General features: G+C 33.0%; 1 protein-coding gene across 1 annotated transcript in view; it reads right to left on the bottom strand.

The window, feature by feature from the left end:
• ROBO1 (roundabout guidance receptor 1) overlaps positions 1-16,646 on the bottom strand; it is a 230,309-nt gene that overhangs the window by 50,542 nt on the left and 163,121 nt on the right. Inside the window, exons 7-15 of the mRNA XM_083362042.1 lie at positions 8,493-8,617; positions 5,970-6,141; positions 5,160-5,365; positions 4,784-4,865; positions 4,476-4,644; positions 4,211-4,377; positions 2,305-2,426; positions 977-1,208; positions 181-302 (exon numbers count right to left, since the gene is read on the bottom strand). Coding sequence (XP_083218168.1) covers positions 181-302; positions 977-1,208; positions 2,305-2,426; positions 4,211-4,377; positions 4,476-4,644; positions 4,784-4,865; positions 5,160-5,365; positions 5,970-6,141; positions 8,493-8,617 — 1,397 coding nt within the window. The remainder of the gene's footprint in view (positions 1-180; positions 303-976; positions 1,209-2,304; positions 2,427-4,210; positions 4,378-4,475; positions 4,645-4,783; positions 4,866-5,159; positions 5,366-5,969; positions 6,142-8,492; positions 8,618-16,646) is intronic.

Raw genomic sequence — 16,646 nt, 5'->3', positions numbered from 1 at the left:
TAACCATTAATATTCTTTTAACATAAAATAATATAAATATATTGGGTGTTAAAATCCTTGTGAAGAATGTTACTCTAGAAATATGTTGATTTTTTGTACCACCAGATGGAGCTAAGTAACCACAAAAAAATTCTATATAAATAATTCCCAATAATTGGCCAAGTTACATCTATGTATCACCTTGTATTCCTGAACCATTCCATTTTGTGTGTCCTCTGGGGGTGGCTGCCAAGTTACTACAATTGCAGTGCCATTTCCATCATTCTTGGTGACTGAAACACTTTGTGGAGGAGCACTTGGAGCTGGTTTTGGAAGAAAGCATATTTATGAGCAAAACAGTACTTTTACTATCATTTATCACTGAACATGTCGTTTAAGAAGTCTAAAAATCCCAAAATTTATCTTGCAACACCAAGCAATGGAAAGGAAGGAAGAAAGAATTTAATTTTTTTAAAAATATTATTTTTGTATTTTTATGATATAGGGTCTTTTTTGTAAACTGAACCAAACATGATGAAGTCCAAATTGTTGCATAACTGAAAACTTAAAATGAAAAAAACAATTAATCATCCTCAGGTCTTGATAAATAAGGGAAAGATTTGAAAACCAAGAATCAATGGTGGACAACTTCTGAAGCTTCCTCAATTAACTGTCACCCCAAATCATCAATAAATATATACTAAGGTGAGTTATGCAGTAAAAAATATTATTCATCATATGTATGTATGTATGTATGTATGTACGTACGTACGTACGTACGTACGTATGTATGTATCCTGGTCATTTGTATCTGCACTGAAAAAGTTTGTAATGGGCCTTTGAACTTAACCCAAGATATAGCAAAAAGAAACACAGGGCTACTTAGTAGCTGGGCTATTTGTCATCAATACAAGGAGAAAGATGAAAAAAGAAACTTCATAATGATCCTGAGTTAGAAATACTTAAAAAAAACTAAAGAAGTCATGCTACTACTTGCCTTCTTCCAAAGTTTTGGCAAATTTCACTTCACTATCAGCTCCTTGAAACTCATTAAAAAATGGTCGAGCCTTAATTTCGTAGTTCACTCCTTTTTTGAGTTCAGGAATTACAATGCTGTTTTTTGTTGGTGTCCTCACTTCAAAAATCAACCATTCAGATTCTCCTTGAGATGAAGCTGTTGGCCTGTACAAAATTTTATATCCCTGAATATATTGGGATTGTTGGTCAACCTAACATTAAAGATAGAACACCCATATTAAATAGTAAACATATATAAACATATGTAACACCATATCACTGAGCATTATTTATGTATTTAATTTTTCATGGTTATATGTTCAATATAGTGCATAAGTGTGAGTATTCTTCACCACCTTTAAGAGTAAAGTTATTAAATTACCTTGCAAGTAAAAAGAGCACACACAAATCTTATTAAATAATGTCAGAATCTAATAGTACTCTACAATAATTTCAGAAAGCCCCATGTTCATTTTACTTTTTCTACTAGTTCTCCACATTAGCAGATTCAGAACAGAATTTAAAGAGAAGTGACCTTCTCATATAAACGCAGAAATCAGCAAGTGGCAACACTTGGCTGATCTTGGAAGCTAAGCAGGTTCAAAAGTGGGATTCTGCCAGTGAATCCCAGGTATGCAGACTCGTCTGGCAAGTTGAAAAACAGAAGAGCAATGTCAGCTACTTAGGTATTATTTCCAAGAAGTCACTATGAATTAAATGTGACTTGAAGCAGATTTTGCTTTTATAAATCCAGAGCCATTTTTTGGGTAACTACGATCAAGTCAATACTTCTTAGCCTTAAACAATTTTCCAGAAATAATAAAACCCACAAGATATTTTGAAGACAAAAACAACAGAAATTAACACTACAAAGGAAAAGATGGATAATTATATAAATAAATTACTTTTAATTCTAACCACAAAGAACACAAAAGTATTACACAAAGAAAATAATCTATTTATAATTAGCGGTGATAAAAATACAGAATAAAATGAAAATGTGCTTTCAGCATAGCACTGAATCGAATGGTCAGAAATGGATAGCTTACCGGTGGAATATAAAAATAATTAATCCATCCCTGTGGTAGATTAATTTTAACTTTTACCCTTTGACTTCTGATTTACTGTGAAAAGTTGTCCTAACCAAAGTTCATTAAATATAATTTCAGAGTTACTAAGAATACTCAACTGTATCGCACATTAAGGTAATGAAGGGGGAAGTATCAGCAATACATCATTGCATTTTGTTATTCTTTGAAAGCTGTCTTTTTATTGGGCACTCCATGTTGTTGCTGTTATTGTACTTACTGTCCAGTGAACTTCAATAGAAGAAGAAGAAAGAATTGTGGGATTATGGAGATGTAGGACAACATCACCCAGCTCTCTTTGTACTTGTTTGTGATCCACACCTGGATTTGTTGGTGGAACATCTGAAACAATTTTAACAAATTATGAGACATGTATGAACAAGTGTTGAAAAACAAATCTGCATGTATTAGTACCAGAATTTTTTACCTGTCTTTTAAATTAATTTTAGTTAAATTACATTACTTTTCATTTCTAATAGAGAAATAAGAATTAAAATCAGAATTAAATTAGAAAGGAAATGAAAAGAAGGGGGGGAAACAAAACAAAACTATATACATTGTTTATAGTTAGAACAAAATTATTTACAAGTATCCAACAAAAAGAAGGATCGTACTATCTAGATCAGGCATGTCAAACTGCCGGCCCATGGGCCGGATGCATCACGTCGAAACCGCGCCCTCCCTATTGCCGGCAATGGGGAAAAAGTCTCGATACGTCGTGCGATGTCACGTGATGTCGCAAGTTTGACATACCTGATCTAGATCACAACAGTTTAATATGATTTGAATAAGTAACAGAGATTAATTTGACTCTAATACTAAGATATTAAATAAGCAAACAAGATGGCTTACTTGGAATACTTGAAAAGGCATAAGATATAGGCATTACAATGTATGTGTGTGTGTGTGTGTTTGTATGTATGTATGTAAATATAAAACCATCTGAATGGTCTTCTAATTCCATAGTATTTAAGTGTTTTTTCTATTATGTCTATTAAAATTTTAAAACATCATTAAAATTATTACAAATCCCCAAATATTTCAATAAAATTAAAACTTTACAGTCAATAAACAAAGCAGGAAAATTGATGCAGAATTGTTGTTTTAAACTATACATACAAAGTTCCATTAATTATGGTCACAATCCCATTAAAACTCACTCATGGGGTCATCTCATAATTTTCACTTCCAATTTAACACCCAAAACCTAAATTTTCTTAAGAAACTATGGCAAGAATTTAAAAATAAGAATAGTTTCTGCATTAATCTAAAACAACTGGGCCCATCTGTTTAATTTTAGTCACCTTCTCTCAATTTCAACACCATGAGCTCATCAGATGACTTTGAGAGTTGAGGAAGTAATATTGTAATGGTATATTAAAAAATGTTATATTTAAGTCTATGCATACGTTTAAATGTTAATATCATATACAATAAATAGTGTAAATGAATTATAAATGGTTAAAAGTACTGGCTAGTGAATGCAAACAAAAAACAACAACAACCCTTAACTTTCTTAATATGTACCTAAATTATTTTGCTTTACATACACCCATACATGATATTCTGATCAGAGCTATATGTGCATTCAAATATGGGAATACAGATATCTGAATCATTAGGCAGGCAATATAAATCGAAGCAGGCAGTACTGGAGTTGTCCTAATGTGTTTGACGTCACATAGAGATATTTATTATGTTAAATTTGCTACTTGGATTGTACTGCACCGTACTGCCTCATATTATCTTGGCAATTGTACTATACAAGCTTTTTTTACTTTTATCAGCATGTATTATGTGTTAGTGCCCCAAAAGTTTTTCTCTCTTCTGGAAACTATGGAATAGTTTCTTCAGAGGGGAAAAATGTAGATTGTTGACTTACATTCTTTAATCTATGTGCATAAAACACAGCTTTATCAAGGTTTCTTCACACTGTATTAACTGACTAAAATTGAGTCATGTGATTTTTTGATATCAACCCCCTCAATATAATTATAGCTATATGTGTTTTACACAGAGATACACACACACACACATACACACACACACACACAGAGAGAGAGAGAGAGAGAGAGAGAGAGAGAGAGAGAGAGAGAGAGAGAGAGAGAGAGAGAGAGAGATTTTACCTTGGGTTTTCACTGGGTCAGATATCTGACTGGGATCGCTAATTCCATATGCATTGGCTGCACGAATGAGGAACAGATAAATGGCATTTGGTTTCAGTCCTTTTACTGCAAATGTTTCTGTTTTCACATTTTCTGCTACAGTTTGCCAGCTGCTACCAGCTGCATGGCTAAGAAGACAGAATATATAAACCAAACAGGTTGGTGCATGCCTCTAATTTAACAGTCTTAAAAGAAACACAACTGGAACACATGAAAGGCATAATACCTGAAGGCATCTATTATATAAGAAGTTGGAGTTGCACCTGAATTCAAATTAGGTTTCCATGACAGGGTTACTGTATTTCTTCTGACATCAGTAATTTCAGGTTTTGATGGTGCACTAGGAATCAAATTAGGGTCAGTAGGTCGTGGTGGCTGAACTGGAATGCCAAATTCTAGAAAATGAAAACATTTATTACTAAGAGCTGACCTTGAATCTACTGGGGTCACATCACTATATTGATTTTATTACACAGAAACTATTAGCTTATATTTAAAGTTCTTTTCTGTTTTCATGAATCCTGATTAATTTACCTTGAACTTCAATGTAAGCACTCCATGATGCTTCACCACTTGAGGTTGAGGCAATACATGTGTACCGACCAGAATCCCCCAGCTGAAAAGTAAACAAGTTTTTGAAATAATAAGAGCTGAATCTATGGTCTTTCCTGTCCTAGTCTACTACATTAATCAATATAACACACTAACTTTCTTCAGATTTATGTGTTACCTAATAAAAAAGAGGTTAAAATAAACATTTTACAAATTTTGTTAGAAAAAAGGCACTCATAAAAAACACAACTGAACAAAGATTGAGAATGTTATGAAACTAAGGTGATAGAATATAGTTATTTAACTATTCATAAATTTTAAAATCAGAGAGCAATTAAAAAAACAAGTTTTAAGTTACCTTTGCATAACGAATCTGTAGTGCCCCAGATTCCAATTGCTTGATTCGAGAATCCTGAGTAGAGATAAGGATGCCATCTTTCCTCCAGAGGATTATGGGCATGACAATGCCTGTAGCTACACAATTGAGTGTTAAAGTACCATCTACAGCTACAGTTTGATTGACAGGGCCCTGTCGAATGACAGGGGGAGGACGATCTACAATCACTGGCAGAAGAAAAAGAAGAAATTATGTTCACAAGTCGAAACACTTTTGAAATTATTTAAGCAACAGCAAATTTCCAAAGGAGATGAGCAGTTAAGAAATATGAAATATAAATAAATACATAAAATTACTTTGAGATTAAAATATTATGAAATATTATCTGGTACCATTATTAATTTTTGCCACCATTAAAATGATAATAGTAATAGTAATTATATAATAATAATAATAATAATAATAATAATAATAATAATAATAATAATAATATAAAAGGATATTTTTACATTGTAAAACTAAGCACAAAAACTTTGTGACTTTTTCTATTTTAGATAAAGAACTGAAAAGATAAATGCATTTCTTCTTACTTATTTACATAGTATAACAAAATATTAAATTCTAATTGAAATATGAAATGCTATGGTATATGAAATTGGGATAACTCCTCTGCATGTTGGATAAGCAAAAATCATTAATATTTCTTGAGCGCAAAAGCTGTTGATTTCCAGTTTTGCAAATATATTATTTAGCACACAAGCGTAGATGCAGAATTATCAACTTTTACTCCCAAACTATTGCTACATTATTAGCAATTAAACATAAACTTACCATCAGTTACCTCTAAGTATGCTTTTGTTGTGATGCTGCCTGCAACATTCAAAGTCTGGCAGATATAATATCCAACATCAGATCTCTGGACATTTGTAATTGTAAGATCACCCGTCTGAGAGACTGAAAATCGGTTGGAAGACTGAGGGGGTTGGTAGGAGAACAGTAAGTTCTAGAATATAAGGACATATAAAAAAGTTGCAGGTATTGAATGTATTAGTAGACCCAAATATGGTAAGGCTATGGTAATCTTGGCTGATCTTGAAAAATAAAGTTAAGTCATCCGGAAATACCAGAGCTATAGGCTACATTGGAAAGTTGATAAAACATCCCAGAAGAAAGCAACAGAAAAACAACAGATGAAACTCGAAAAATAAGAATATCGTGCAAAAGTTCATTTATTTCAGTAATGCAACTTAAAAGGGGAAACTAATATATGAGATACTCATTACATGCAAAGCAATAGTTCAAGCCGTGATTTGTCATAATTGTGATGATTATGACATACAGCTCATGAAAACCCCAAATCCACAATCTCAGAAAATTAGAATATTACATGCAATCAATAAAACAAGGAGTGTACATAGAACAATATCGGACCTCTGAAAAGTATAAGTATGCATATGTACTCAGTACTTGGTTTGGGCCCCTTTTGCAGCAATTACTGTCTCAATGCGGCATGGCATGGAAGTATCAGCCTGTGGCACTGCTGAGGTGTTATGGAAGACCAGGATGCTTCAATAGCGGCCTTTAGCTCTTCTGCTTGTTTGGTCTCATGTCTCTCATCTTTCTCTTGGCAATGCCCCATAGATTCTCTATGGGGTTCAGGTCAGGCGAGTTTGCTGACCAATCAAGCACAGTAATCCCATGGTCACTGAACCAGGTTTTGGTGCTTTTGGCAGTGTGGGCAGGTGCCAGGTCCTGCTGCAAAATGAAGTCAGCATCCCCATAAAGCTTGTCTGTGGAAGGAAGCATGAAGCATGAATCTCCTGGTAGACGGCTGCGTTGACCCTGGACTTAATGAAGCACAGTGGACCAACACCAGCAGATGACATGGCTCCCCAAATTAACACAGACTGTGGAAACTTCACACTGGACTTCAAGCATCTTGCAGTGTGTGCCTCTCCATTCTTCCTCGAGACTCTGAGTCCTTGGTTTCCAAATGAGATGCAAAAGTTGCTCTCATCAGAAAAGAGGACTTTGGACCACTGAGCAACAGACCAGGTCTGTTTTTCTTTAGCTGCGGTCATCCCTGCTGCTTGTGCACCTTTTTCTTCCACACTTTTCCCTTCCACGTAACTTTCTATTAATGTGCTTTGATACAGCACTTTGGGAACATCCAACTTCTTTTGCAATTACCTTTTGAGGCTTTCCCTCCTTATGGAGGGTGTCAATTATGGTTTTCTGCACAAATGTCAGGTCAGCAGTCTTCCTCATGATTGTGATTCCTACTGAACCAGACTGAGAGACCATTTAAAGGCTCAGGAACCCTTTGCAAGTGTTATGGCTTAATTAACTGATTAGAGTGGAATACTTTGAGCCTAGAATATTGTACAATATTCAAATTTTCTGAGATTGTGGATTTGGGGTTTTCATGAGCTGTACACCATAATCATCACAATTATGACAAATCACGGCTTGAACTATCTTGCTTTGCATGTAATGAGTCTATGTCATATATTTTGTTGTTGTTGTTAGTTGCGAAGTCGTGTCCGACCCATCGCGACCCTATGGACAACGTTCCTCCAGGCCTTCATGTCCTCATGTCATATATTAGTTTCCCCTTTTAAGTTGCATTACTGAAATAAATGAACTTTTGCACGATATTCTAATTTTTTGAGTTTCACCTGTACATAAGTATGCCCTATAGTTGTCAGAGGTCAAGCATGACTTCAGAGAGACCTGTCTTTTCTTAATAAAATTCATATGTTATTGCATAGAGCTGAAGTTTCAGGTATGAAGTTTTGTGGCACTACTAAGGACCAGGAGACGCTATAGTATTTTTGAATATACATTATTATTTTTTTCTTTTTAGACAAATTGATAGAAGACCTGGGTATGTATGTGTGATTATGAGTGTATAATATTCATGAATCTGAATAATTGATGCAAAAGACATGGAAAGGAAACAACTTATCCTTGGTTTCTGTTGGAGACATAGAACATGCTGGCTTGCCAATATAGCAAGACATTTATTATTTCTGCATTCCAATACAATACAATGTCCATATATAAACACAGAAAAATAATAGGATGTCTATAACCAGAATTCTTCCACCATTTTCAATTATGTTGTACTAAAACTGTTGCACTGTTGAAAGAGAATAGTGAGATTGTTTTTCAATAGTCAATGAATATTTCTTTGCTGAATCATCAACACTTTATTATATAGATTGATCAGGAATCTACAGATTATTTTTCCCCCTTAGCAGGGATTCAGTCATAAGATTGGTTTCGTATTGAAATTGGTTTAATGTTTTTATTCATTAATAATTTACATTATGTAATTGCAGTTTATTTTACCTGGCTTCCTTCTCTTCGCCAAAATATTGCTGGTTGAGGATTCCCAGTTGCTTCACACTGGAAAGTGACAGTTCTACCTAATGTAGCTACTTGATCTCGAGGTTTGACAACGAAATGAGGTGGCTCTGAGGGAGAAATGAAGTCATACCACAATTATGCATTACTAACATGGTTTAATTAATTTTTAGCTGTTTCAGAAATTGACATTAAAGTTCCATATGGAAATTGAAATGTATGTATGCAATTTGAACATACGTTGTTCAATCTTGTTGGTGCTAGGCCATGTTCAGAATTATTTTATCAGAAACAGCAAGTAAAAAATGACATACAACACAATCAACTTGGCTGTTTCTTTTTTGCCTCTGTTGTATGTTTTTAATTGCCTGCTTTGGTAAATGTTAAAAAAGATGATAACTCCTCTTCTTTTTTCCCTCTCCAGCCATGTTAACACAAAGAGTTGCTGCTATGCTCAATAAGAAAAGCAGCTGAAAATTTAATAGAGCTTAATAAATGAAACCCAAACACACACAAATCTCTGGTTACAAAACTAGTGGGTGGGTGAAGGCTTCAGCAATGTAGAGAAATAATCAAACTTTAATGGAGATAAACAATAAAATGGGTTAGACATTTAAAAAGAAGGCTGCCTTATATCTTGCAGGTTAGCTTCTAACGACTTTTCTTTTTATGATGAAGATTGTGTTCCACTTCAATAATGGTTCACTAACAAATGAAGGTTAAAACTAACATATTCTTGCTATAGTTTATAAAATTTGATTAACGTTGTATTTTATAACCTTTCTGCAGACTCCAAAAAATGTTTCCTATGAGGATTTCTGCCAAAGGACGCGGAGAATTTCTATCATTTAAAAATCTTTCATAACAGGTTTGAATTTGATGTAGAAATGGATATCCAAATATTTTTGAATTTAACTCATAGACTTAAAAGTGCTGCTGTTTAAATTGTAGCCATTTAATTTGTGTGTGTGTGTGTGTGTGTGTGTGTGTGTAATTAGTGAAAATGAATGAAATTAAAGCTATAGTGAAGCAGACTAAATTGTTGATTTACTTAGTCAACATCTTCAAACAAAACGTGCATGTAAATTAAGCAAATTTGAAACATCTGTTCATCTTCGTATTATAAATACTGCCAGTATTGTCCAAACTGTTTTATTTATACAAATGGTCACTATATGGAATGGTAAACAGAATGTCAAAATCTATGTTAGTTTCATTAAGTTACGGCAGTTAAGTATATTAATGTAACTGACCTGGAATAAAGAATAAATAAATAAGAAACAGCCTTTTTAAAATAAAATGTTCTGCGGGAGAGAAAAGTATCAAAATGAAATAAAAAGAAACCAAAAGGAAAGGGGAAAAAAGTTTAAACTATTTTTTCCATCTGAAAGAAATGCTTCGACTCTCTCCCCCTTCTTTCTCTATTGAGAATTACATCAACATTGCACTCCATCCCCCAGATTAACCTATGGCATCAAAGGCTTGAAACCTAGGTCTGCTCTTGGGCTTTGTGTATTTATGAAGCTCCTGGGTTTTTCTTTTTCTTTTTTTGTTCCATTTGGATGCTCTTTAGTCTGGGCTAAGTTTTGTTGTTAGGTTTTAATTGCTTTTAACTGTATATTTTGATGGTCTTGGTCACTCAGTGCTTTGGGAGTAGACAGGCATAATAATTTTAAGCAAGAATAGAAATAATGAGATTGGCAGAACAAATTTCATCTTCCATCTCCTTCCTGGATTCTCTTGAAATTATTCCAGATTTGACATAGTTTGGGGAAGTGCCATTACACTCAATCACATTTCATGCACATTAGCAGTAGATTCAGAATTCAGAATGACACATGAAGGGCTACAAATGTGGCAACATAGTGATTATATCTGGGTTTGGAAACTAAGCGGGGTCAGGTTAGTATCTGGATGGAAACTAGTCAGGGTTAAAAATTAGCTGAAAAAGTAAAAAATAAAACAAAGCAAAACTCTTGAAGAAGTTCCTTACGTCTGTATTCTGTATTGCTTCCAATAATCTACACAAACGTACCACAGAAGCCAACAGAAGTCTAAGCCAATTTGAAATACTTCTTAGTCTCATTACAAGAATGTTACACATAGTAATATTTTATAGTGACATATCAACATTTGTTTCTTTAGAATTTTCAGAGTACTGATTATTTTTAAAAACATTTTAAAAATAATTTTTCCTAACAGCATATACAAATGCAAATATTAAAGAATAGGAAAGTAGCTAAATATTTTTTAAAGGTAAAGGTAAAGGTTCCCCCGCACCTGCGTGCTAGTCGTTTCCAACTCTAGGGGCCGGTGCTCATCTCCGTTTCAAAGCCGAAGAGCCAGCGCTTGTCCGAGGACATCTCTGTGGTCATGTGGCCGGCATGACTAGACGCCAAAGGCGCATGGAACGCTGTTACCTTCCCACCGTAGTGGTCCCTATTTTTCTACTTGCATTTTTACATGCTTTCGAACTGCTAGGTTGGCAGAAGCTGGGATAAGTAACAGGCACTCAATCTGTTACCCGGCACTCAGGATTTGACCCGCCAAACTGCCGACATTATTTTATGTGATATACATAGCTTTTCAAGACTCATTAACATTATGCAGTTAAACTGAAATGTGATCTACAAGTGTTTGACTATCATTTTATAAATGATTTTTTTAAAAATACAAACATTTCAAAGAAGCAACTCAAAAACCAACCAACCAACCAACCAGTGTGCTCTACTTTTCCTGCAAAACTTCCATGTTGTTGTTATTTATTATTATTATTATTATGGTAGATTTGAGTTGTAGTTTTTCTGATTCGTATTCTGAGTCTTGGTATCAATGCAGATGGTGTGTTGGTGTGTGTATGTACATGTGTACCCATAAAAGTATCATACTACTATAAATATTTACTAGAACTATAAATTAGATCTCCAACACCGATATTACCAAAAGTTTCCTCAAAATTATGGCAATATTACAGTAGTAATATAAGATCCCATAAGATATAAGAAATGTAACTGGTACAAATAACAAGTACTTCTGGTTTTGTGTGATGACTGATATGAAGGAATTTAGTGTATATAGAATTTAACAACATGGTTGAGTGCCTACTCAATGTAAAAAGTCAAATTAAACTAATCTTTACAGATGGCTACCCAGATTATATTTAAAAACAAACAACAATTTGAAACCTATTTCCTATTTCTAACTGTAGTATGATTGATTTTCCTCCTAATATTTAAGTTTTAATTCAGAACAACTATTGTCAGTCCGCCTTTAGCTCTTCTTCCATTTTGTTCTTATAATCTGCACTTTTACACATTTTCTCCAAAACAACTTTTGATGAAGAACTTTATATTAGTTCCAACTTCTACAGTTTGTGTTGTATCATTTTATGTACTATGGTAGATTTGTTTTGTTTCTCTAAGCAATGATCAAGAGAATGCAGGTTTCCCCCCTTCTTAAAATTATGAGAACAGCAAATACAACTTGAAAACTTTTCTGGTTTTTTAAAAAAATTAATCTAACAAAAATCATTTTAGTAAAAGAATAAACTTCTGTGAGGTACAGCCCATTTCATTTGCTATATGGAGTAGCTCAATATATATATATATATATATATAAACAGCTCAATTGTGCTATTAAAATTTGCTTTCTCCAAACTGTCTAACTTAAAGTCTATAATAAAATATCATGGGACACTGAAATCCCTTGATAATACTATGTCTTCATTTTGAGTCCTGATAGAAACCTATTGCAGTTAATATTTAGGCAAAATTTGTCCTGTTTGACCTACATAGAGGGCATAAGAACACTGCTGGTAAATGAAGGCATATATTATAGAATCTATACATGTATTATATGTAATCATGTACTAGTGAAAACATATGTCAAAAGTGTGTTTAATCTTGTAGGTGTAGTTGTTGGGGCCTCTGATTGTAGTGTTGATATAACTGTGGGGGGAAAGTACATGGAGGTTGTGTTTGTTGCAGGGTTGGTTTGTATATTAGCATGTTTTTCCCCAATGGATTTTACAGTGTCATGTCCAGTATGTGGCTGTATCTTATAAATAATGCAGTTACAGAACACGAAGTAAGAGTTGGAAGAGATCTTGGAGGTTTTCTAGTCCAATCCCCTGCTCAAGTCGGAGGACCTCTAGTATATCATTCCAGATAAATGGCTGTCCAATCTCTTCTTAAAAGCTTCCAGGGATGGAGCACTCACTACTTCTGTAAGCAAGCCATTCCAGTGCTTAATTGTTCTCACTGATCGGAAATTTCTCCTTAATTCTAGGTTGAATCTCTCTTTGTTAAGCTTCCATCTGTTATTTGAATGAGCAGTTCTGCTGTAATGTTTTATGCTCTGTCCGTTTCTTCCCTAAGAATTCATCTTATTTTACTAATTTGTCACTGGGTAGCTAGTTCAGTCTTCTAAATGCATCATATAATTCCATCAGTTTAGCACATATGTCAATTGATTGTATCATGGGTTTCAGACGAATTGTGATGTGAAGCATATGCATATACACACTTTACTTGTTATAGCAAATGCTGAAGAAGGTGAATGAGTTTTTATCTCAGTGTTTTTAATTTAATTTATTCATCTATTATATAACAAATTTTATGTACATGTATATATACACACAAGAATAGAATAAAATTCAAAATGTAACAATTTTTATAAATCTCATCAAACTCAAGAGTCTCTATCTTTTTTCATTTAGGATTGTAATCTAAAATAAATACTACTTATTGAAATAATAATAATAATAATAATAATAATAATAATAATAATAATAATAATAATAATAATAATGTTGGAAGGAACCTTGGAGGTCATCTAGTCCAACCCCCCTGCTCAGGTAGGAAACCCTATACCATTACAGACATGTGGCTGTCCAGTCTCTTCTTAAAAACTTCCAGTGTTGGAGTATTCACCGCTTCTGGAGGCAGGTTGTTCCACTGGTTAATTGTTCTAACTGTCAGAACATTTCTCCTTAGTTCTAGGTTGCTTCTCTCCTTGATTAGTTTCCATCCATTGCTTCTTGTCCTGCCTTCAGTAATATATTGTCTTGTCTACTCATTTAACTTTATAGTTAAATAGCTTTTATAGTATAGTTTGCATGTTATAATAAGGAAATTACTAGGATAAAAAGTATCCTCCTATAGCCTTGCATCCCTGCGTAGCCATTGCAAATGAATGGGAAATAGTTTAAGGCTTGCTTCTAGGAGAGGGGATAATAAACCAATGTTGGTAAGATCACCAGAAGGACTTTTCTAAGGCATAAAAGTGGCTTCATTGAGAAAGAATAAATGGGAAACTATTCATTTGTAAACTTTTAAGTTATGTTAGAAGCCAACACAATAACCATCTTTTCTCACCAATTTGATACTGGGATAATAATTTTCATTTGTTTCTGGATAAAGTAGTAAATGAATCAACATAGTTAATCAGTTGAAGTCAGTGATTCGGGTTAGATTGCTCTTAATGATGCTTGTAAGTTAAATAATGCAAGAGTTTTCATCTGCTGAATAACTGGATCTGAATGTATTTCTGTAAAAATAGAACGATTATTTTACATGTGGAACCTTTCATTATTTTTAGAATTGGTGCATATTCAAAAAGATGTATATTTTGGGATTTGCTGGAGCAAAATAAAATCATACATATGTTAAAATTAAATAAAAACTTATAAATAAAAATGTAACAATGCAATAATTAAAGTAAAATAAAAGTAAGCAAGCCATTACCTTAGATGCTTGCCACAAAAATTACCACACTTCACGTAGAATGTGCCTTTTGTGGTCTGTCCAGGCAATACAAGTGAAGGTTGGAGGATGATTTGTTGGCAGATATGGAAAGGTATAGATAGAGAAGGGGAGAGATGATCCAGTCACAGGAATAACGGTGATTAAGATGGCCAATAAAATTTCAACTTACCAGATACAACTAAAACAAAAGGAAGGAAAGGAAAAACAAAAACAGGAAACAAAGAATAAATCAACTCAAACATGAAATGAAACAAAATAAAATGAATGTGCTTTTAAATCACTCGGAGTATTTATTTAGAAAAGCACCATATAAATAATAAACAATTAAATTCTAATTTATATATAAATACTTAAATATGCAAGATGTAATTTATAAAAATGCAACTCTGAAAAGAAATATTCAAGGTTTACAAGAAACACCACGAACAGATGACACTTCTTAGCTTTGGAGAATGCTTACATTTATGGCTAGGAAATATGAAGCATGAAAAATGAAGGACAGGCAAAAAATCTACTTTAGTGTGAAAAGTATCTATACTTCTAATAAACAAGTGATAGGATTCTATGCAGGTATCTCATAATTTTAAATTTTATTTTTAAAATATGATATATAAGAAAGAAAAAACATGATTCAACTACAAGTATATTATTATATATACAACAATATGATTTTCCCCCAATTCTTTAGCTGGTATTGGCCTTCATTTGCACTCAGTTCTTCCCCAAAACTAGGATAATTCTTATTCTTATTAAACTATCTAGTTACATACAGTTCCTGAGCAGGTGAACAGATGAGCAGAGGGGGCAAACATTAGGCAGTCAATTTTTCTTCAAAACTACAGTAATTCTACAGTAGTTTCTCTCTTCCCCTCCTCCCAATATTTTCCATTTGAAAACACCTGGATTAAGTCCTCCAAATTTCACTATTTGCTATTTAAAATACAGGCTAATAAACACTGCAAAACGAATGTTAATTTAAATGCCAGTAAATTTTCTAATGGGTGCATCTTTTATTCCCTCATTCTTTACAAATAATTTATCAGATATTGGTAACTCTACTCAAAGTTATATTTTCCCATTTAGAAATTCACATAATTCTGGTACCTACAAAATAAAAAATTTAAACATCATCACAAAACCATTGTGGTCAAAGTATTTTATTTTATGTTTATAATGTTATGCTTTATAATCCAATTTAAACCATATGCGCAATAGCATTGATAGAAAATAAAGATAAAATAAAATAAAAATGCTGAATATCTTGTACACATATGGCTATATATAATCATGACAGATTCTGGATAAAATCTACCCATATGATGGCAGAATTGTCACCAGCTTGACAGATAATTGATTGTTACAGAAATATATAAATAATAAAATGTCTCCTAGTAGCATACTCATTATATCACTGAAATAGCTAATAATTAATATAACTTTTGATTTATAAATGGTGAATTCCAGTTCTAAAAAGAAAGATACTCTGAATATCTTAAGCCTTTCAGGGATCTACCGTAATTTAGTTTTACTCTTTTAGGCAGAAAGTAAAAAATAATTACTGTTGAACATGAGTTCATAATTAGCACAGAAATATCTGCTCTAGGGTAGTCTATATAATATACCTTGATAAGTGTGATAATATTTCACATACTAAAAATAATTAAGAGAAACAAGAATCTCTGTTAAAGCAAACAAATAATCCAGACTATACTGAAGAAATGCATAGTACTGAATGGATATTTAGGACAGTAAGTATCGTTTATAAACTTGAAAGAATTTGAGATATTGTTTTGAGGTCTGGTTGCTAATCTGTAAAATAAGGAATTTAAATGCACCTACTATTATAAAATAAATGACACAATAGAATTTATAAATTTTAACAGTATTTTAGCAAATTGCAAGCAAAAGGTGATTAGTTTTTTTATAGTGCTGCTTAGTTAAAAAAAAAGGACATGGAAAAGGACATGGAAAATAAGTTAATTTATTTTTATTCATATCCTGACTCTATCTGCACCCTTATTCCACTTAAGACTGCACATTTATATAGGAATAAACCAAGATTATAAAAATGTATCTATTTTTAATTTGAAGAAATCACCTTGAATATTTCAGACATCTTTTGAATGATCACAAAGATTTAAAAAGGAGAAGGTTTTTTTCACTAATGTTCAATGTCTTATGGAGGTTTAACTTTTCTCATTCCAACTCTTTAAGTTTATGAAAAGCATACATAAGTCTATGAATTATGCTGAGCATGGAGACATTTAAAGCAGTGAGCATTTATTGCTTTATCTGGTTCTTTGCCAATGTCAGTGAATCAGAGAAATACTCTTCAGCCTTTGATGATCAACGGAAATCTGACTCATCTAATCTC

The sequence above is a fragment of the Vipera ursinii genome, assembly GCF_947247035.1.
Source record: "Vipera ursinii genome assembly, chromosome: 4".
Taxonomy (NCBI): domain Eukaryota; kingdom Metazoa; phylum Chordata; class Lepidosauria; order Squamata; family Viperidae; genus Vipera; species Vipera ursinii.
This window is presented reverse-complemented; position numbering and strand designations above follow the sequence as displayed.